At 40.5% G+C, this 23,120-nt stretch overlaps 1 protein-coding gene and 2 long non-coding RNA genes across 3 annotated transcripts in view; all 3 read right to left on the reverse strand.

The window, feature by feature from the left end:
* Positions 1–1,837: 1,837 nt before the first annotated feature.
* LOC135485009 (uncharacterized) lies at positions 1,838–2,782 on the reverse strand. The gene is made up of 3 exons (XR_010446507.1): positions 2,690–2,782; positions 2,276–2,354; positions 1,838–1,903 (listed from the first exon to the last, which is right to left on the reverse strand). It is a non-coding gene; the product is annotated as an uncharacterized LOC135485009 (long non-coding RNA).
* Positions 2,783–3,844: 1,062 nt separating this feature from the next.
* LOC135484662 (uncharacterized) lies at positions 3,845–6,751 on the reverse strand. Its single transcript, XR_010446479.1, has 3 exons — positions 6,653–6,751; positions 5,071–5,176; positions 3,845–3,979 (listed from the first exon to the last, which is right to left on the reverse strand). It is a non-coding gene; the product is annotated as an uncharacterized LOC135484662 (long non-coding RNA).
* Positions 6,752–15,664: 8,913 nt separating this feature from the next.
* Positions 15,665–23,120, reverse strand: part of LOC135484794 (uncharacterized) — a 266,119-nt gene continuing 258,663 nt past the window's right edge. The window contains exon 23 of the mRNA XM_064766477.1: positions 15,665–21,314. Within this exon, the coding sequence (XP_064622547.1) occupies positions 21,197–21,314 (118 nt within the window). The 3' untranslated portion in view covers positions 15,665–21,196. The remainder of the gene's footprint in view (positions 21,315–23,120) is intronic.

A 23,120-nucleotide genomic window follows, 5' to 3' on the forward strand; every position in this document is an offset into this window, starting at 1 on the left:
TGCTGAAGAGATTGGCCATTTCTTCAGTTTGTCTTTACCGCCAGGAAGAGGAATGCAGGTATCCTCTAACCTGTAATTCGGTGATGTATATTATTTAGAGTAATTTTGCCGTTGGGGTATTTACCAGTATGTTGTACAGCGCCTGTGGAGTAGCATTTTAGATTCAGTTCTTCTTGGGCAAGTATTTTCTGGAATTGAACTAATGTCGAGGACGACATCATTTTGAACGGGGGGAGAATGTGACGGTATGAGTTTATGCGGCGGTATGAGTTTGGAGTCATCGAGAAAAGGGGGACAAATTTTTTTTGGCAAATGAGTGGATCTTGAGCGAAGCACAGAATGACGCGGGGATTACGTTTCTGAGAACGTCGTAGGAATAGTTCGCGCCTGCGTAGTTCGTTCAGCATATCATTAAAATTGTGTCGCGGAAATTTCGATTTTGTCGTCCGTAATTCTTGAATATTCCCCTCCACTTTCCAGGTAAGTAACCTTAAATCATTTAGTCATGTGTAGTAAAACTGGTAGATCAGATGTATATTGACATGCAAAAGGTTAGAGATGTTTGTAAATAGTTTTCGGCAAATTTGTTGAGCGTCGAGCCTCGGGCTGTCAGAATGGCTGGATCAGCTGTGCGCGCTTGAGGGTTTTTGCGGGTTTTAACACTTTGTGTGCAGGGATTTCTTGATGTTTTCTCAGGTTTAGGCCTAACTCTGTCAATTTCTTTTAGATTAACTAGCACGGCTAGTCACTCTAATGTTTATTGTATATACTTGGATTATATAGGCAGTGGGCCTATATCGGGTATAATTACTATAGATATCACTGGTATTTTGATTGTACACATTTCTAAAGGTCAAAGGGCTGTTATGTGACAATATTTCTCTTTCATGTATGTATTTCGCCATTGTAGTTCGTTCAGCATATCATTAAAATTGTGTCGCGGAAATTTCGATTTTGTCGTCCGTAATTCTTGAATATTCCCCTCCACTTTCCAGATCTGTCCAGGTAACATTTGCACTGGCAATCCTTTGTTTCTTAGAAGTGACTCGGTTGACAACTGAGTTCTAAAATTAGAAAGGTCAAATATCACTTTTTGACACCTTTGACAGTGGTCTGGTCTATGACATGTATGGGCAAAAGTACCAATAGAATAGAAAGGAATTTCTTTGCAGCACTTAAATTACATGAAAACAAATGTGATTTTTGGCCATCGCATGGACCTGTTAATCCCCCAAAAATGTCCAAATAGTGCTTTAATCAGCTAAAAACCTGAAGGCCAATACCAAACAGAACATAAAATTCTATGATACCTACCTTTGTCTTCCTTCTTTTTTTGGAAACAACACTACTTGGATTGTCCTAAAAGGAAAATTTTACATACATCTAAATGAAAGGTAAAGAAATTCTCCAACAAATTCAATAAAGAACGCAGTGAATGAATCAAACTAGAATTGGCTTGGAGGCTGGTGCCAGGGATGCATTTCGGGCATTGCATTTGCGGTGGAACATAACGAATGATATGTGTTGAGCATGGGGCTCTGACATGCCTGCGTGTTCTTTCATTTTTCACAGTGCATTTTTAAACAGATCCTCAACAGTTTTGTCAGCACTGGTCATCAAACTTTTGCACTCATTTCTTACAATTACACCCTGATACCACTGTGGTCATATCATGATTACTTGCCCCTTCAATTCATTATTTTAGATTTGAATATTTACAATCTTAAAACTAAATTGTGGTTTCAGTAATTTGAATATAGATTGGTAAAGGAGTTGTGGCTGTCATGATATAGATTGAAATGTGATTGAACCAGCTCAAAAAATATAAATTTGCTTACCTGAGTACCCATTCCTGTAGACAGATCAGGCAATGAATCACTTTCTAACACATCAATAGATGGGTCTGAAAAAGTCAGAAGGGTATCAAACACAAAAACAAATCTCCAATCCAAGGACAAGGTGGCTAGTGGTTATAAATGACATAATAAAAGAAAAACAAAGGCTGTGTCGGCAACGAGGTCCGAACCACCAATCTATATTACATGTACAAGGCCAGCACTTCACAGATTGAGTTAAACCTCGAACTCTCAACCCCTGGGCTCGAGTGATGACGCATCCAGGTTGCTTATCACTCACTGTTGTGCCCAAGAGCAAATAATAAGGTGGCCTGGTTACATCACGATTTTATAGCACCCAGTGCCAGGTTGGGGTTTATTAACAAGATTCCAATGCAAAAAAAAGGCAGGTCCCCTTAAAGGTAGGCTAAAACACAAACCTTTGGTTTCAGCACTGTTGGATGTACCTGAAGCTTCAGAATGACTGGTGGATGGCACAATCTGTCGAATAGGGGGGACCTACATGTATACAAAAAAATGAAATTTAATAAAATTCATCTGCAGAATGCAGTAGAACCGCTGCCCTAAAGACACCCTCGTGACTGAGAAGTGCTGTCCTTCAAACAGGTGTCCAGATTACATAGATAAAATTGTATCGGAATTACGTACTACAAATGATTGTCATTAACAACGAGTGTGTCATGCTAACAGACTTCGTTGATAAAGGCCAGCACTTTACAGACTAAGTTAAACCCTATAAAAGGGCAGTTTCAATGTACAGGACAAAACAACAAAACCTGATGACCAAACAAGATAAAATACTAATACTAATATAACAATAATAGAATACTTACATGTACATTTAGATCACGTGCAGCAACAACAGGACCATATGATGCGCCAGCCTCTTGGACAATTACCACCTGATGCTGATGTGAACCATTTTTGTCCACATGTGTGAGACTTGGGCCTGGCAGAATACAAATTAAGATAATTCATTATTGAAAGTAGACATACAATGTACATGAACATATATAAAACTGAACTGGCATTCCTTGAACTCAAATGAACCAGATTATACAGCGTACATTGAAGTTTCATTGACAACGTTATAACGGAGAGGTGTCCCAGAATTCTAGGTCTGTTGCAAATAACTGGTTATCATTGTTCTTGCATGTATTGACAGCATTGTCTGTTGACTGAAATTACAAGTGAAGAGAAAGGGGTCGGAATGAATGAATCCTTACCAAGACTAGGACTTTGGGGGATGGAAGAGGTGACTGTGTCAGGAGTTCTGAAGTAAAAAGAGAGAATAAAACCACTATAAATTGACACCGAGATCACAACTATAGCAATGAAAATCTCTTTATGGGTCCATTAGCTACGTACAAGCACAAACCAAGACAGAAAGAGTGGTTAACATACTGAGAGGTCTACAAGACTCCGTAGTCAACCTGAAAAGATTCAGGAAATTTGTTTTTTATTCCTTAAACACAGTCTGAATCCAAAGATTTCACTATTCCAGCAAAATGACGCAATTTCAAATGCATGCTCACATCCATGGCTTAGTGTAGCACTGTAATAAATATTTACCATATGCCTCATTGAGCAGACGACGAGAACTGATCTTCAACTCTTTCAAATCCTGATTGTGATCGACATGTGTGGCTGCGGATTCTAACCTCTTCTCCTCAACAACAGTCTTTCTGTTGTCTGAAATTTAAATAAGGAATTATAAGCATCGCACTGTCACACCTGTTCTCCTTCAAATAGAGGCTACAGCAAAGAGCCATGTTATATTAACACACAAGGTTTTGTAATGCCACTGCATGACAGGGTCCACCCATGAAAATGCTAATCCACAATTGAGTGTCCTACCTCTCATAACTGATATATATTGAGGTTGTTTGTTATGTACCAAGTGTGTCATGCATGAAGCGACACATTCCATTTATCCTAACTGGAGAGAGATTTACCAACTAACCTTCTTTCAAATATGACGCCAATGTGTCAGCAGGATGACAAGTCCTGAAGAAGTGCAGGAGTTGATCACTAGAGTACAAGTAGTGCACCTTCTTTGTGTCGGTCACCTGATCTATTCCCAGGAAGTATCCATCAATGCCAAGTTTGCCCAATTCTTCTGTCTGAAAGTGAAAGTTGATAAATACTCATTTTTTGTACTGCCTACTGAAGGTGGTTCAGCTACTTTCATACAGCATTTTACATAATATGGTATCCAATGGTGAGTTCCCCATTTCTCCATCAGTCTCATATTCATAGATCGTAGACATAGTGCAGTCAGGGGGAATATAATTGAAACCATTAGCATATACCCATGGAGCGGGCAAAGTTGAAATGTAATATACATTAGTTAAATGGGCACGATGATTGAGCTACATTAAATTTCTAACGTTACTGAAGTTTTATTAAAGGTTAAACACGAAATTAACTGCATTTAGGGACTTATTGCTGCTATCTACATGCAACCCCTAATAGATTGATTGGAGTACGATATTTTGCACAATGCATTGAGACCAGTGACAGCAGGTCCTGTTCCAAATAAGGCCCTCACATATTAGGCATATCACCTACCCACTCCCGTACCCAATGCCACTGTCGGACCAAAGCCAGGCGCATGAGAGACGCAGAACGCAATTCAAACTGACAACATCAGTCAGTAAAGAATAAATCAAAGAGCAAGCGCTGGCCACTGTACATATTTTGTCCATCCTGGCATAACTGTTTATTGATACCCTGACTGCATATTCCGGTAGGCCACTCTGCAGAATTTGCCTTATCACTCAGGTCAGTGTTTCTCGAATAGAACTAAAATAGAACAGGCTAATCATTAATCTCCCTGCTAATACCCTGCACCATGGACCAGGTTGTATAGCACTACATACGTGCTGGAAGCTAATACTGATGTGACAGGGAGAATATGCGTGAAGTTTGTGTATGCTTTTGAGAATGAGCGGAGCTCTCCAGTCGACGTGCTCTCTGAAAAGTTGTTATTTATTCTAAAACCACGAAGATATTCGACGTATGACACCCTCAGTGACACTCTTACGTATGATCCAGACCTACGAAGCCAAAGGTTGCAAGAATTCGACGCATTTCCAAGGCCCAATTTTGAAACAAAAATTACCTCCTAAATAGCGGCCACAACGCGCATTATAGTATAGATTATAAAGAACAGTATTATTGAATGCTCTCATAGAATTTCAAAGATACATACTATGAAATGGGCCTTCTTCATCAGGTAGGTCACACGTGTCAACGATCACCCCCACTGGCTTTGGCCTCTTGCCACTTGGCACCATAAGTGACAAAGTCAAGTTGCCCTGAATTGAAAAACGGTCAGTGCAATTTGAAAATAATGATGGAGTGGGGAAGTGGAGAGCTACATGTACGTGTAAAGTCATTGATTATTTGGTCATTTTGTCAACAGAGAGTTTGTAGGCGGGTGAATTCTTAGACACACAGTATATCAGGCCATGGATTACGGAACTTACTATGCACTAGAATGGGTAGTTGTAAAACAAGAAACACAGAAACGAAACAGAAACACAGAAACGAAACGCAGAAACCAGTCTTGTGGCGAATTCTGGTCTACAGACTCCATCTTGTTGCCATGGTTGTGGCCGCGAACGCGGGTGTAACTAAAACTGGTATTCAGTCGGAATGGAAGGAGGAATGCTCATTTCCCAATACCCCTTTTAGCCTCATCAACGTGTGCGCAGATTGGCAGCATCCGGCCTTGATCGTGCCCCTGACCATGCCGATCCACCATCTGTAGGGCATGAGGATTTTATGATCGATATGAGCCGCCAGTAAGTCGGCATGACCAATGACCAGAACACGACCATAGGCCTGCTAGGAATGTACAATAGAACATGACTCTCTATTCGAAGGACTATTTTCTATTTACACTGACCTCCCCAATACACTACATGTATGTACTACACGGCGTAAATAGAAAATAGCCCTTCGAATAGCGAGTCCTGTTCTTTTGTACATTCCATGGCCTGTGCACGACACTAGGCTGAACTTCCCTACTGCAACCTCATTAACATAAACAGATATTTAAAGGGACTATTTAAAGGCAGCAGCTGGGCAGGCAAGATTGAGTTACTCCAAGTCCAAGTCTAGTGCCCGCCCCCCCCCCCCCCACTTTACTCTATTCTAGTCGCCAAAATTGGTCTCTCACGTCTCACATAACGTCGAAATGATTCACCCATGTACTGGTACCGTACCTTGTATTTAGTGCTGCATCAGACGGGATTTGTAGGATGATCCTGGTACTTCATGTAAATTGAACACCACAAGGCAAAATGTTGCACTGCACCTTCATTTGAAATAACATGCTGTAGGAATCGAATCGAACCTACCAAAGTACTACACCACCACCTCAAAAGACTTCACCCATATCGTGCCGCCCCCTCCCCCCCCCCCCAAGTTGCTCCATGTATCCCCTCAACAACTCTATTGCATTCCGGCTGGCCGCAACCCACCAACCTCAGATTTTACTTTTAAACGACAATAACAACAGATTGGGCAAGGAAAGTATCGGCGTGCCGCTTGATTCCAACTTTTATGAAAACCCGTTTGATTTTCGTTTCTGCGTTTCGTTTCTGCGTTTCTGTGTTTCTGTTTCGTTTCTGTGTTTCTTGTTTTACAACTACCCCACTAGAAGCTACCTGGATGAGTCATCGATGAGTTAGGAGTTTTAGCTTAGAAAGACTAGAATTTTGTAAGCCTTCTCCTACGATGAGAACCAATTATGCAATTATGTTCAGTGACTGATCACATGCACTCACCATCAGCGTTCTTAAAGGCAGCAGCATTGTCCTTTACAAAAAGGTTGAATGGGGTGGGCAGTGTGGCCGTCACACTGACTTTGGATTTTTTGGCAGTTTTGCTCAGTTGCTCACCACTGAGATGCCGCGTGTTGTTGGAAATATGATTCTGAATTGAAGATATGATATACATTATTCACAATCACAATGTACATGCACATGTCTTACTACGGGCTAAAATGAACACTTCCATTCAGACAAAAACTCTTGGAAATGAATGATAGTACATGTTGTCTCTCTATGTCCAACACAAAATGAACTTTACCAGTTGAATTGAACTATGATTATGATAGAAACAAAGTTTTGATATTTGATTGATTATTACAGATTAACAGAAGATGAAGAAAAGATAACTGGAACGTTTTGAATATTTTAGCTCAATGTATCGTACTGCTGTACAGAATGGTCCTCATCAGTGACCAAGCAATTGAAACACGCCATGCATTGGATGTTTTATAAGACTCACTTTTAATTTGATTTGGTCCAATAATCACTTTGGTGCCAGATATTTCCTTGATTTTGATCAGGTCATGTAAAGGTGGTGTAACGCTTTAGCAGGGAATAACATTGCTATGCATGGAGTGCACAGAGAGAAAAAGCAACAACATTTGCCTTGACTGATTCCAATGTCAATCCAACAGCATCTGCCAAGGACTGCATTGCTGCAGTGTCAGCATCCCTATTCCGCAGCCCCTTCCCTATCGCCTCGCTCAGAGCCTTCTTCTGCAGATCAGTAAATGTAGTTCTTGCACGCTTCGTCGTCTTGGCTTTCGTGGTAGCGGTCCTGGTATTGGATGTGGTCTGAAAGTAATAACGACAACGGGTATAGTTGAGTGTATAGTTGAGGCGGTTTAGGGATAAGTATTTTTAGGGGTGGGAACTTCGATCCTGTGATCTAGACCTCAAGAATTTGTAGTCTTTATTCATTCTTAGTACTGTTTGCATGCTTGGCAATGTTTATTCAGAAGTACTTAGTAGATCGAGGGGCTTTTTGTCTGGGCCACAGTCATGCATGCCGATCAACCGTCGTATATCCATACTTCTAAATGAGAAAGAAATGAGAAGACGTCTACGTCTGGTGGTGGCTCGTCCTGGTGCTGCTCGGCAATATACTCGTCGACCGCCATCTGTAGCTCTGCTTCACTTGACATGCCCTGGTCTAGGTCTACGTCTGGTGGTGGCTCGTCGTCTTCCAGTACTTCTTGATGATCTTCAGCCCATTCGTTCATGATGACCTGTAACGTGGAAGTGTTTTGCAGTGACAATCGTGTGCTCTCGCCCTGGGGCTCCCCAACACTAAGGCGGCTGTAACTTCTTGCCTGACACCGTTGGCACCTCCAGCTGATCACATTCCCCAGCTTGACAGCGGCACGGTACTCTTTCTGGCTGATACCCGTGTTGCAGATTCGGTGTTGCCACTGGTCACATCCTTCGCACTGGAGGCCATGTTGTCGTCTCTTCACTTGCTTGCGACAGGAGATGTAGGGATCCTCTTCTGTCATAGTAAGGTGTTGATGAAAGTAGCGTCGAGTTGTAGCAGCAATGAAGTCTTGGAATAAACTGATGAAGATCTTGAGAATTCTGGGGGTTTATATAGTCATCGTGACGAGATGATAAAATGAACAGTACTCATTCTTGAATTAGGTCCCGTCTGTAATTAGTAATCGTTCCTTTATTGTTAATCGAAATATCAAAGAGACAGTGAATTCGCATCACCTTTGGCATGTGATTAGTGTTCGCAATTAGCTCTAATTAGCCGCAAGATCAAAGAGACAGTGAATTCGCATCACCTTTGGCATGTGATTAGTGTTCGCAATTAGCTCTAATTAGCCGCAATATCAAGGAGACAGTGAATTCGCATCACCTTTGGCATGAGATTACTGTTCACAATGAGCTCAGTCACAAGATTAAAGAGACAGTGCGATCCCTCTCCACTCTATATGTATTTGGTCAGATGTAAAATTATTGAACAAAATAGATGTCTAGAAGTTAAAGGTAAAAGGAACCTCAGCAAATATCACGAAAAGTAGCCTTGATTAATTCCCCTTGCTTAATTAATGATCTTATATTTTTCTGTGTGATCACGGACCTGAATAAAGTTCGATGGTGTAGACCTACATTAGCCCTACATATAGAGAATAATGTAGAGAAGATTAATCTATACTACAAGCCTATCGGCGTCTGATTCACAATGTGGTTTGTGAGGAGTGTCATAGTCGTCAACAGTGTAGCTTACGTATTTCGAAGACCAGTGGAATTGGCGGCGTCAAATTATTAGTGAAATTTATAATTTACAATACAAATTACAAATCGTTTATTGAAACCGTGTAAAAAGTTACATTTTACATAAGATGAAAGTACAATGACCATAAGTGCAGTGTGGACACATTCGGTAAGAAGAAAGAGTGGGAGAAGATTGGTGATCATAAATAGGTATGTAGTATTCAGCAGTGTTGACCTACAAAGTTCTAATATATATAGTAATCAGCTATACAGTCTTTCTTATCTGGTAAGCAAAAGGAAGTAAAATTGTCGTGGGGGGCATGGCGATTGTATTGGCTATGGCAGTTTACGGCACACGATTTGATGGAGAGTTTCATGCATTCATGTAAGTGTAGGACTGCAGCGTTATGCCAGCTATGAAAAGTTCGAAATGTGGCAACTATTTGAAACAATCGGCATCTATCACAGGTAGTCTATGATGTTTGTGAATTTATGATCATAACAATTTATTGCAATTAATGACTAAAATCCTTGTGGATGATGTTTAGGATGACCCATTTTCAACTAGCAGAGAATGAAGCAGCCAGCAAAAGAATGAATACCCTAATGGCTGCAGATGACTGGAGACCAGGACCATTTATTCAGCCATAAGGTTGTTTCCTGTCAAGAATTGACAAGTTGTCAAGAATTGACAAGTTGAGAATGTGTCAACCATTCAAAACACCAAGACGAAATTTACTAGCAAACTCTACCATGAGGCTTGGCCAACCTATTCCAAAGATATGAATGAACAGCCTGAGGACAACGTCACAACCTGGGTTTGAGACCAAATGCAGGGACACTTATCTTCTATATTCATCAACATGCCTGACAGTTGGTGCCATCTAGCGCAAAGCATGATGAACTAAATAACTGGTGTGACATTGTTGTGGATTTGGTGGTGTGCAGCTGGAGGAATGGACAATGTCACAACCAGGGTTCCTACATTATATACAGTGGAACCTCCGTTAGTAGACACCTCTCTATTAAAGACAACCTTTCCAATAAGGACACTAGTTTTGGTCCCAAATTGGTTGTTTCCATTCAATTTTGACTTCTCTAATCAGTCTTTGGGTGTTCCGAATGCTTGACACATTTCGAACATGTTTTGGTTGGAAACAACCCTACAGTCTTACACTTATGGCTGAATGAATGACAGTGCATTTTTGTGTAAGCTCGGTGACGAAATGCTGCGACACTATTCGTCACCAACATGCTTGATGGGTGGTGCCATCTGCACAAAGGACGATGAATTAAATAACTGATGTGACATTGGGTGATATGAATAAAGACTAGCAAATGCTTTTACTTCAATTTTGTACAGAAAGGCCTAGTGTAAATGTACATGGAGTTTTTGATAAAAGCATTTGCTAGTCTTTATTCATATCACCCATTGTCGCTGCATTTGCAGGTGTCCACATCGAGGAGTAGATGATGTCACTACATGTACCAGGGTTTGTACTTTCATATACAGTGGACCTACTTCTTGTGGACACCTTTCTATTGAGGACAACCTCTTTTATAAGGACAGTAGTTTTTGGTTCCAAATTGGTTGTTTCCATTCAACTCGACTTCTCAGATTAGGACACCTCTCTGTTAAAACAGCACTTTTCAGTCCCTGGGGCATTTCTGGAAATTTCATGCTATAGAGCAATTGGTTCAGCTAAGTGACAAGAACAGTACTATAAGACGGTTTTAAAAAGTTGAAAATTATTTATTTAAATGACATATGAATGGTTCAGCAGTAATTGGCAGTGTGCATTATGTAATGAAATATGATTTACATAATATAACATTTTTGTGACAAATAGTACAGATGATGGATAAATCGATACAGTGGATAGCTGTTAGAATATGCAATACATGCAATAGCATTTGTTTTTATTGAGATTTTGCGAGAACCAAGTGGTATTTTGACAAGATAATTGAAAGCCAATAACACTACAAGAACATGACTTCAGTACATTGACATTGTAGTACCGGTACTTGGTATACTAAAAATATTCAAAGATGGGTATCTTGAGTTAAATGTCAAAGTACAAGATGTATGAATGAAGGAGGCACTCGGGTAAGAATCGGGTAACTTTGTGGAGTCGGAACATTTTCAGAATGAGGTGTGGATTAAATTAGGTGGTGATAAAGGGGGTACATCCACAAAACTATGCTTTCAGATTGCCAATCTCAAGGAAGGCAATAGCGCTGAAAGAACCCAGATAGTTTCATTTTTTGAAGCCACAGATTATGCCACTAATCTGTGGCAGATGTTCTCCCTTTATACCACCCAATTTGCCCACCTGGAAAATGTTCAGACTGCACAGGGTGAATTCAAAAACGTCAGAAAATTTGTCGTTGGTGACTATAAATTCCTATGTAGTATTTTCGGGCACATGGGAGCTAATGCCAAGTTCCCTTGCTTGTTTTGTTTGGTGCCCCTTGCCAACTTGCGTATCACTAACGGGTTGACCCATTCCCCAAAAGTTCGTAATGAGGCCACAGGGGAATTTGTGGATAATGATAGCTGTGCCTTCACTCCTCGCACACTAGAGATGGTCAGGGATGACTTGGCACAGTGTCTGGCAAGACCGGGCGACCCCAAGGTAAATGCAAAGGATCACCACAGCATATATGCTGATGCTCTTTTTCCGGTCCCAATTGACCAAGTTGCACCCCTTCCTTTGCACATTTACCTTGGGGTTGTTCAAGACTTGTACAAAAAGATGGAACTAACTGCCAAGTCCCTTGACCAAACCTCTGGAAATGAAAGTGCTGAGGAGTGTTGGATACAGTTGACAAAGTCTGTGGAACATCAAAAAGATGTTGTGTCTGCTCTACAGGTCCGTGTTCAAAATGAAAAGTCTGTTGTGAAGGGATTTAATGAAGTCCAGCAGACAAAGCAGCCTAGAAGAAGGGCAGGTGTAGAGGCCAAATGTGCTGCGACCTTTTGCATAATCCACACCAAATCAGCCAAAGTGATGACATCAGCTGAAGAGAGTGGCATTCAGTGGCCCTCTTGTGATGTATGTCAGCAATGGTATCATCAGATTTGCCTGGGTATTACTGATTCATCAGTTCTTAAGGATGGTGATCCCTACAGTTGTCCCATGTGTCTATCAGATACCAATGGGTTAGACATGTCCACACATCTGGCATCTATTATTTCACAGTCTGAGGAGGAACTCGCCACCGCTTCTAATCATTTGGACTTCTTGCAAGCTACCCTATCAGCCAAACGGTCCACCATTCTAGGTGAGATGGGACCAATTTCTTCCTCCCTGGAATGCAGCCTGAAAAGTATAGGCGTTGACAAGCAAGCCTATCACTCACAATGCTTTGTTGGTAACCATGTCCATAAGATGTTGACCATTTCAGCAGAAAGAAATAACCCCAAAATCCTTGTGAGTGCATTTCAGAACCACCCATCTCAACAGGATAAGTTCTATTGCATCCTTGAGGTTTTGAGTAAAATTCACCCACTGCTTTTCAAGTCTACTTTTCTTACACAGACAGAAATAGAATGTCTGTGCTCCCTTTGCTGGGACTTGGGTTCCCTTTATCCCCGGCTATTCCCTGACCAAACAGTTACCCCTAAATTGCACATCCTTATCTTTCATGTACCTCAGTTTGCAGTTAAATGGAGGTCAGTAGGCATGTTCACAGAGTCAGGATTCGAGTCCATTCACAAACTCATGAATGACAAGTGTCGCCAGTTCTGTCAGATTCGTTGCAAAACACAGAAGGCGTCTTTGATTTTCAGGGAACACTACATTCGTTCAACCACCTCCAAGGATGACATATCCCCACCTAAGAAAAGAAAGTGTTCTGTTTCTGGGTGTGGTGGCAGGTATGCAAAGGGATATTGTCAGAAATGCAAAGCCGCCCAACCTAAATAAGGATGGGTTTTGCAACGAATCTGATAATTACAGGGAGCTTAGGGACAGTAGCAAAAATGAAACACGTCAATAAAAAATGAAATTTTTCGTTTGGGGGGGGAGGGGGTCAAAGGGTCATTTCGTTTCTCTGAAAATTTTTTGGACACATTAAAAAAATCAACTTCTGACTGCCTAGTCTTGATGGGCATGGATCTAAAAGTCTACTGACTCCTAGTCATGATGGGGATGGGTCTAAATAGTGATTGTTTGCCTTACTCCCTGTGTTAATTATGTGTGAATATGAACGTCAAAATTCACCCAGAATTTAGTTTCTCAGAGAGGGGGGGGGGGGGGCTGGAGAGAAACTAAACAAGTTAGTTTCTTTTTGATGTACATATTTTTGCTACGCTCCCTTACTGACTTCCACATAGCAGCCTTCTCAGTTGACCTAAAATGCTTGCAACACAAAACATGATTTGATAATACTCCTAGGTTTCATTTGAACATTCTGCAAATACAATTTGATGAACTATGCAGTGGGTTGCAAACTTTTTGGATCACGTAATGTACATGCATTGCTATCAGAATGACTAAGGCAAGATTTAGGTTTTCTTTAGATATTAATTGCCAGGATAGAAATTTACAGCAGTGTCCAGTTCGAGACACATGTCTCCTGTCCAAGGTGACTGTGTTGCCTTGGTTGATGGTGGAATTTCAACCACGTCCTTGAACCTTCCATGGCATGCAAGATGCAGCTCAATCCAGTGGTCTCTCACTGCTCTTGAAACACTCTTGAGGGGCCCAGTCATGACAGTCTGACTTGCACATGTGGAACTGGTCTTCTCCACTGTCTTAGGACTCGGCGTTGACTTCCGGCGGTGGACAAGTTTCTTTCTGCGCTTTGGGTTGATCATTGAGTCAGACATTGAGTCTGATGACTCCGTGGACACTGTCAGATCTATTATTACTGGACTTGCCATGTTGATGATAATGATACTGAAAAAGAAAATACAGTTGAAGAACATAACTGAGGCAAGACAATGCTATATTTACAGTGTAACAATAAGTACTGTCCCATATAGGTAGTTGTCATCCATGCACATGGTGGTACCAATGTGGAAAAAAACTCTTAAAAATTAGAAATTAATTCTTTGTTTGGACAAAAAGCCATCAGAGTTGAGATGAGGGGTGATTCTGGGCCGACCCTTTGCAGCAAATTCACCAGTACTGGCAAAACGCAGAACAATATCAGCATAGTTCTCAATTCACACAGCCACTTGTGCCCAAGGGTCACATGTACCCATGTGAAGAGAGAACTGTAGCTGACATAGTTCTTCATTTGCTAGTACTGTGAAATTAATTCGAAGGCAAAGTCCAGAAACCGTAGTTAGTTGTGGTTACTAAAGTAATTTGATTCTCAAGTTAATCAATAAATATCAATAAGCCTATTTCAACTGTAGTTAGTTCCCTATCTTTTGATTTCCAGCTGACTTCTTTGGAACAACCAGACAGGTGTTGGAGGGTTAACCCCAACATCTGATTCAGTACATGTGACCAGGTGGTATAACCAGGAGCTGGTGTTCGGCTTGGACAGCAACGGGAGTGTGCGCTATTACCGACGTATACATTCACTGTACATTTTGTACAGGGCGACTGTTGTTCTCCCCCCCGCCGCCATCGCACTGAGAATGATATTATCTGTTTAAATTGTTTTGCGTCGATAAAACGCTTTAAAGTGAGGAAATAATGCACGAGACATAAGAATATGCATCATCATATACTTAGACATACCTTTCGTGTTTAAGGATGAACGTGGAAAATCGCAAGCCCGGGTCTCCTGGTCGTATTCCTTATTATATACCAAGCCACTTTGGTTACTCAACCCGCCGTTGGCGCGGTGGTCGGCAGGCTATTCATAGTAACAAGACCGAGGGATTTCTCCACAAGTAAAAATTACCTAGCTAACGGCCGTGAATAAGCGTCTACGAAGTACACATTAACTGCCGGGACGTTCACGGAAAACGTCCTGCCAAAGGTCTCTATTAGCGAGCTTTCGCACTGCACGGTTAGTCAAGCCGACTACATTTAGCCATGTGTATCCGCAACAGGTAAGACGGTTTGTTTTGAACCGTTTCGCAAGTAAGGCCGTTCAGGCCTATCATGAGGCAGACCAATCCGGACAGTACCATTGTTGACGACCATGCTTTCGTAGCTCCCAGGTCGATTGGTCTCCTAAGTTACGTATATTTAGTTTACTGGCTAAATCAAATTTCTTTTTTTTTTGTTATGGAATAACGAAAACGCTGTGTGAACGACGACTCATTGGTTACATGCAAGACTAAAAAATACTCTTCTTTTACTGTCCGTTTTTTTACATACGCGCAATGAGCTGCTTGCGGATAGACTATCTGAAAAACGTGTGTGCACGCGTCACTAGAGCGCAAATTCTGATGACCTAAATGTCGTCGTGTGGCTAACCGTGCCGGTGCGAAAGCTCACTATTGTATAGACTTCCCTACGATAAGCCAAAAACAACAGCCAATTCCTAGCTGGGCTTGCTCCAGGACTGGTCTGGGCAACGGTAGGTTAAATTCTTTTTCCTCCCTTTTCTTCAAAAATATTGCTTGCTAGACCACTAACATGGATCGCCTTAAGAAGAATAATCAACATTACCCTTTGATGTCCAAGTGTCCTGTATGGCCATAAGTCCTGTCCTCTACTACATTTAATTCAGGGAAGGGTGGTAACATGACAAAACTTAATGCTTCTGGACAACAGCTTCCACGCGACCATATAGTAAGGCTACACAAAAATTAACAACAGACAACCAATTCGCCGTCAACAAGATTTTATTAAAAGAAAATGTGTGAACCATGATGACTGTTATTTTTCACAAAATAATTGTCAAATAATTTTTAAAATAATTGTTGGTTGACAGGCATTTTTCTGGCATGCTTTTAAAAAAAAAATTTGGTTTTTTTTTTGGAGGTGATGATAATGATGATGTGTAGACTTTTCAATCTAAAGGTGTAGACTTTTCAATCACTATAACTCGATGAGACACCTGTATCATTTTTAATTTCAGCAATATACCCAATACATCAGTCAGAAAACAAGAGGCCCAAGGGCCTGGCGCTCAGCTGAGTTAATATCATTAATATCGTCCCGGTGTTTAGTTCATTATGCATGAAAATGGCATGCTCCATGGTATTTGATATCCTTTTGCGTTCACTACGGTACCAATGTTTTTGGTTGACATAATTATGCCACTGTTCATTCCTCAATCCTGACCACAATTCGGGTGAAATCATCGTATGAAAATATTTACCGAAACATGAAGTTTATGCCATGAATGAGGATACTCATTGTCATAGCCTCGTTTACAAGTACGAAATATTTTCCTGCGAATATTCAAAACTGCTTGGCTCCTTGCCAGTTAAATAACAGGGTACCCTAAATAACATGTGACTATACACAAAATAGACAACTTTGATGGAAATTGTAAATCATTTTTTTATCTATCAGGGGAAACAAGCTGATGATGATCAAATAAATCATTCATGAGAAATCGTTTTGTTGCTGAAGCTTGCATGACGAAGTTAATGCTAAACCTTTTCTTGTGCTCTACTGCGCCACCGTAGTTTTCTATTTAGACCAGCGATGACGTCATTTCTGGTGATTCCCTACGTTGTCCAATGAGCGCTTTTTAAAATGTGCCATTTGGTACTGTACAGTATGCAATGTATTTTTTCAGCGCTGCCAGTTGCCGAAGAGAATGCCGTAGCTCCCTCAATTTCCAATCAATTTTTATGGGAGTGACATTATTGTATTGCTTAGAATGTCTACTTTTTACTCTTGAAAGAATCGTAGAACTAAAACATAATAGGCGAACAGAATCATGCCGATTCACTGCACATACTGTGGGAATTCTCCACTTCAAAATACATCGGCGATGTCATCGCGAACAGAGCATGCACTTCCGATATCGTTTTCACAGAAATGTCGCCAAATATTCAAGAACTAATTTCTGAATTTAGTCCCTAAAGACCTTATGACTACCACTGAAACGAACTAGTGATAATATCGCCTACCAGACTACTTTTTAAGCAGAAAATTGGGTACTTGAGTGTCATTGAGCTCCAAGATTATTGCACATAGCGTAAACAACATGCCGCCATTTTGTCTCCGCTTCGGTATTTCGTACGCCGCTTATAATGCACCTTCTCAATTAAAACCAACATAATAAGGCCTTACATCGTTGATTGAATAGGAACACCACACAAAACACAATAAAGTGGGGGTACAATCGATTACGAAGCTGAAGTGAACAGTGATTTATTCCTGGAGCTACTGCTTTTGTTGTGTAGCTGCCATGTTTTGAGAACTGGCAAATAGGAGACTTCATTGATGGCTGACGTCATCGGGCGGGAATTTGAATCGGCAGAAATAATTAAAAGGCAGGTAGCGCCCTCTCCTGTTAAAATTTTGAACTTTTTCTCAATAAAATAGATTTTCAAGAATTTTATCTTAATATTAGAGCATATTTCGACTAATTCTGCTGCTCCTAGGCCGATATAGGCCAGTTTCCTTCATGCACTCTCGCTCGCAGGAAGTAGGTCGAATGGCGACAAATTTTGTTTTGAAAGTAGAGTTTGATCAGAAGTATCCAGAAATGCAAAATTGAAGTCTCTAGGTCTTACGGTTACAAAATGTGCACCATGGGTTTAACGGACGGATGGATGGATGGATGGATGGATGGATGGATGGATGGATGGATGGATGGATGGACAGACGGACGCCACTGAACAACTTATTTGACAAGCTCGGCTGACTTAGTCAGCTGAGCTAAAAATCGACACTGGCAGAGACTCTAACCTTTTTTGAAGCTGCCGATAGGTTTGTGCATAGTTCCGCGACGAGGAGGATGACAGTGGGAGTATTTGCCCACAAAAGACAAGTCGAATAGTATTTTGATCAAAATTCTTCACTATCATCCCTAAAAGCGAAACTGTTTCAGTGCTTGAAAAGCAACACAACAATCTAATCACGCGATTCCGCAACTCCTCTGGGAATTTGGAATTTGCCATTGGCCAGGATGAAGAAATAGCCACTGCGCAAGAAAAAATATCTAGATTAAGAAAAAGGAGATGATGTCAGGTATCTTGTTTTTTCAATTAAAAATTCCTATATTCTTTATGGGTGTTGTTGAGATCACAACATGTCTGGCACCTGTCCTGCATCAGTGAATTGCAACACTGTCTGAAATCCAATTTTCTTTTCTTATGACAATTAAGCATCCAGTGGCTTTAATTGTAAAGAATTTTGCATATCAGGAGGGGGAAATTGTTTGGCCAGAATGTGTAATAGCCATTTTGTTGGCAAAGACATAGGCCAAGGAAATGATAAAGGTGGCAGGGAGTTTGTTTGTTTTTCATTGCAATTATACATTATTCAATTTGGTGTTTTAGATCACAACGTGTCCAGCATTTGAGCAAAACCAAACATAGGTAGGCAGAATCGCACAAATGGCGAACCTAATTAACAGGCATACACTACATTATACCCAATAGCTCTGTCTGAAAACAAAATCTCCTAAATTTAACATTGATATTATCATCACCATCATTTATAAGTCATGTCGAGCATCACAGCAAAACCATTCCAGCCAAGAGTTGACAGAATGTGAAGAATAGCAAACCAGGTATACATTATATCTATACACTCCAAAAAATTCGAATACAAGGTCTGAGGCACCGCCCCCATTCATTACAATGGTTTTGAACGGGGATGGGCCAATAAGTCAGGTATTATTCTTTTATCAATGATATCGGCCAATGGAGTCGCATGTGTCATAATCACGCTCTGATCTTGGCTGACATCACTGGTTGTAGTATAGGCCCATTTCTTCTAATAAAAGAGACCCATTGTCATGTGTCGTTTCTTTAGAATTGATACTAGGGAAAAAAATAAATTCATCATGACTTGCACCTTGATACCCTAACAGTGAACCATGAAGAATAGGCTCCATTGCAATGAATGGGGGCGGAGCTTCAGACCATGTATTCGGGGTTTTAGAGTAAACACCCATTACATCCGTCAGAAAAGAAATCGACGCTGGCAGAGACTCAAGCCTTTTTTGAACATGCTGCCAAAAGGTGTGTGCGTAGACAACATGAGGATAACGGTGAACGTATTTACTCAGTTTACGCAAAAGATAAGTCGTATAGTAGTATGTTGATCAAAAATGTAACTCTTAATAGTTCACTATCATTTATCACTATCAGGTATACATAACATTAATGTATAACTAATAAATCTGTCTAAAAACCATATTTTATCCAAACCATTTTTTTGTCACGGTCATTTGGCATCCAGTGGCTGAACTAAAAGTTAGGAGATAGAAAAGGTTTAGGCAAGGTAATATGGCAAGGATGTGGAAATAGCTCTAGCACAAAACCATACAGGAGGAAAAGGTGAGGCTGCGCTTGCTTGTTTTGAAATTTCAATATTCTTCCTATGGGTTGTTTGGATCACAATACGTCAGGAATCACAGCAAAGCCAGCCAAGCGAACAAAGGACAGAATGGTAAGAATAGCAGACCAAATTATCAGGTATAGATCACATTGTTGTATACCTAATAAATCTGTCTGAAAACTATATTTTCTCCAATGGCCATTTGTCATCCAGTGACTTAAATTCAGTTTCTAGCACCTGGTCGGGAGACAGAAAAGGTTCAGGCAAGGTCATGTGACCAGTATGAAGAAACGGCCTGTGGTAGCCAGCAGCCTTGGAATTCTTTTTAAGAGAGATAACGTCACAATAACTTGGTCCGAAATCAAAATTTCACCAACTTTTTTTGTCATGGCAATGAGTAATGCAGTGGATTTAATTCAAAGAGCCTAGCACGCGTTCAAAAGAGAAAGTAGGTTTAGGCTTGATCATATGGCCAGGATGAAGAATTAGTCATTGCGAAAGCAAAACAGGTCAAGAAAAAGGTGATGGCGATAGGTAATAGAAATTCCTACATTCTTCATTAGTGTTGTTTATGTCACAAAATGTGCGGTATCTCAGCAAAACCAGCCTAGCCAATAGAGGACAGAATTGCAAGAATAGAAAACCAAATTATCAGGTATGTTACATTAATATATATCCAATAAGTCTGTATGCTATCCCAAAATTTTCCGAAAAATTATTTTTGTAATGGCACTGGTACCAGAGTTGGGCCAACTGTGGTTCAACCCTGGTACAACCGAGCAAGGCCAGCTGTGGCCCAACCCTGGTAACAGCGAGTCACTTTTAATTTTCATGGCTGATCATAGAACTATGCGGCTCAAGGTTTGGTCCAGCCTTGGCATAGATTATAATGATAATTATAAATGAAACGGCCATGGGCCATTGTGCTCACCTTATAGATATGTGTCGGTGTGGTATTCCACCTTTTATATGCAGCCGCTGCTTGCGGAGTTGTATCGAGGCCTGCGTGCGTTCAGGGCTGGCTCTCGCTCTCTTGTAGCAGACGACGGAACGGAGTCGCCAGATCGGAATCATTTACCAATAATAAAGTGCGAATTTATAGAGAAAACATGTGTTCTTCTTTCCCGATTTCGGTTAACTAAAGGGTTAAGTTTAGCACCATTTCAGATATTTGGTGGTTAGGAATTCATCCTGGTAAAGAAACATGATACATTATAGTATATAGGTCAAACCAAAGTCAGTATGATGTGATGGATCCTTTCTCAGAGTATCTACCATAAAAATATCATTGCAAACAAATCACTAATAAGTGAGATATTGCACCTTTTACCTTTTTTAGTTTTGGCCTCCTGGTGGCTAAGTCGAGAATCAGTTCGGATCAAAATTCAGTGCCAGAGGTCAAATGAGATAGGGAGTCATGTGTACCAAATTTCAAGTTCATAGCTTTTCGGTTAAGAAAGTGCCATAGTTACACTCAAACAGCCAATTTATGCTCTTTGACTTCTGTGACCTTGAAAGTTAGGTCAAATAATGAAAAGCTTGGTTTAAAAAAAACAAGTTATCTGCAGAAAACAAAATAATTTTACACCTTTTAACGGCTGAAGGGCAAAATTAATCTTGTGGCTAAATTCTGTTCTATCACTCATCAAATAAGAAAATCTCTTTAAATCTAGCCGTCATCAATGGACGCAAACTTTCTTCAAATTTATGTTTTCAATTGATTATTGTGTTTTATCAGTATACTATTCAGGGCAGCATCTCCGGATAAAACTCACGCCTGATGAACCATGTTTCTAGTCCATATCATTGGGCAGCATTTACGAATCAATATTGGGCAGCATCGGTGAATCAAATTCGTTGGGCAGCTTCTGTGAATCGAACCTTTCCCAAATGAACCGTGTTATTCGTCTGTAGGATTGGGCAACAGCTGCAAATCAAACTTGTGTCTGATGAACCGATGGAGCTCAATCGCTCTTGCTCTTGACATGCATCCTTTGATTTGCATCAGCTCAACGGGGCTGTAAGAAGAAGGTGAAGAGGAAAGAACAAAGAGTGGCAAAACAGTCCATTTCTCACCTTTCACTGCACAGATATAATATTTAAGCATATCAGGGCGCACAAAAACAATCACAATTCCACAATAACCGCATGCCCATACTAATACTGACCTGACAATATTAATATTGTCATGTTGACATTCTACCGCATTGCATCAAATCAAATTGGTCGCTGCCGACTCATGAAAATGAGGTATATAGCATGCAACCTAGTTGTAACAATGACGTTGATTGATGAGCTGCAGCCAATCAATATGTAAGAAGAATTCACAGAAACTTGTAGGCGTGACTAACCAAGTTTTAAAGTTGCAATCGCTTTCAAGCGCTGTTTGTTAATACTTGACGTGCTGAATATCACCACGACAATATTGATATTGTCATGTTGGAAATAATACTGTCGTGCCGTTATTGAAGAATTGTGATCGCTTAAGAGCACCATAGCATATTCTCTCTGCCATTTTGTTGGGTTTCATTCTGTGATGTCACACTGTACGCTATACATATCCTAATTGGACAATAGGTAAAGTTATGTACTCACTAGGGAAAAAAAAATTCCAAGAAATAAATTGTTTGGGGCACAGAAGTTTCAACCCCAAACTTTTATTGCATAATTTTAAATGTCTCAAACTTGTGTGAGAACAGAGACGCACTTAAAGTTTTTGAATGAAATGGCCATGGCTTTTTTGCTCACCTCTCTCACAGACATGTTATTGTTTATGATTTTAGCCACCTGGTGGCCAAACCCATGCTTATTTCCAGGATCAGTGGAAGGCCGGCAACACATTCCGACAGTCACCTATCAAGTATTATGCCGGCACGCCTGGCGTCTGGGAAAAAAGTAAACCTAAGGCATTTGATGCCCAAAATTTGTACAAACAAATCAATAGAATACATTTTTCAATAAAATTTGTCCATTTTCATTTTTTTGATGACAGCTACCACTATGAACAGCAACTCTCGTTTTTCTGTCAGAAAACTCTCGGAATCTGCATCGGTCTCGAAATCACTCGAAAACCACTCGAAATGCTTCACGGTCATTAAACCGTCTCTCGGAAATCTCACGGAATTGGACCCGGCCTCTGCGAGCCATGCTGGGCAAGAACTCGGAAAGTTTCGAAGAAAATCGAAACAGTTAATTCCATTGTGACTGCTGGTGTAATCCCTGTCGAATATTAACGAAAACGATCGTAAATGACCGAAAATTTTGATCCTTTTGCTTGAGACGTTTTTTCGATTTTTTTCGACAGAGTTCGAGAGGTATTCAGATCGAGCAATTATTTCAGTTCTGCAATACGTTATAGGTGTTGCAAACCCGCATTCTTATCACATCTATTGAAACCGCATGTAGGAGTCTGAAAGTGTCGAAAAGACTTGAATGTTATCGTAATTAGGTGCGGTAGAACACAAAAGGACTCGAAAAATCTCGTTTTCTATCGTTTTTCTTACAGGTGGTTTCGAAAACGGCATGTCCCGAGTAAATGTCCGGTTGTTACCTTCGTAACATTGGTTGTCACAACACCCTTCAACGTTAACAACACGCGCAAACAATGTATGCCCACATAACCAACGCTTTTAACCTGTGTGTAATCATGCCATCGCCAGCTGTATCCTACGTTATCAAAATCTAGGAGTTTACTTTTTTTTAAACGGTATGAACTAGGTTCTTCCTTATTACACAAAAGCCGTTATCATCCATTAAAAAATCATAAGAAGAAAAAGATACACTACTGTGAACATGTACATTCTTTCAGGCAATATGTGTGTGTT

Source organism: Lineus longissimus, chromosome 3 (assembly GCF_910592395.1).
Source record: "Lineus longissimus chromosome 3, tnLinLong1.2, whole genome shotgun sequence".
Taxonomy (NCBI): domain Eukaryota; kingdom Metazoa; phylum Nemertea; class Pilidiophora; order Heteronemertea; family Lineidae; genus Lineus; species Lineus longissimus.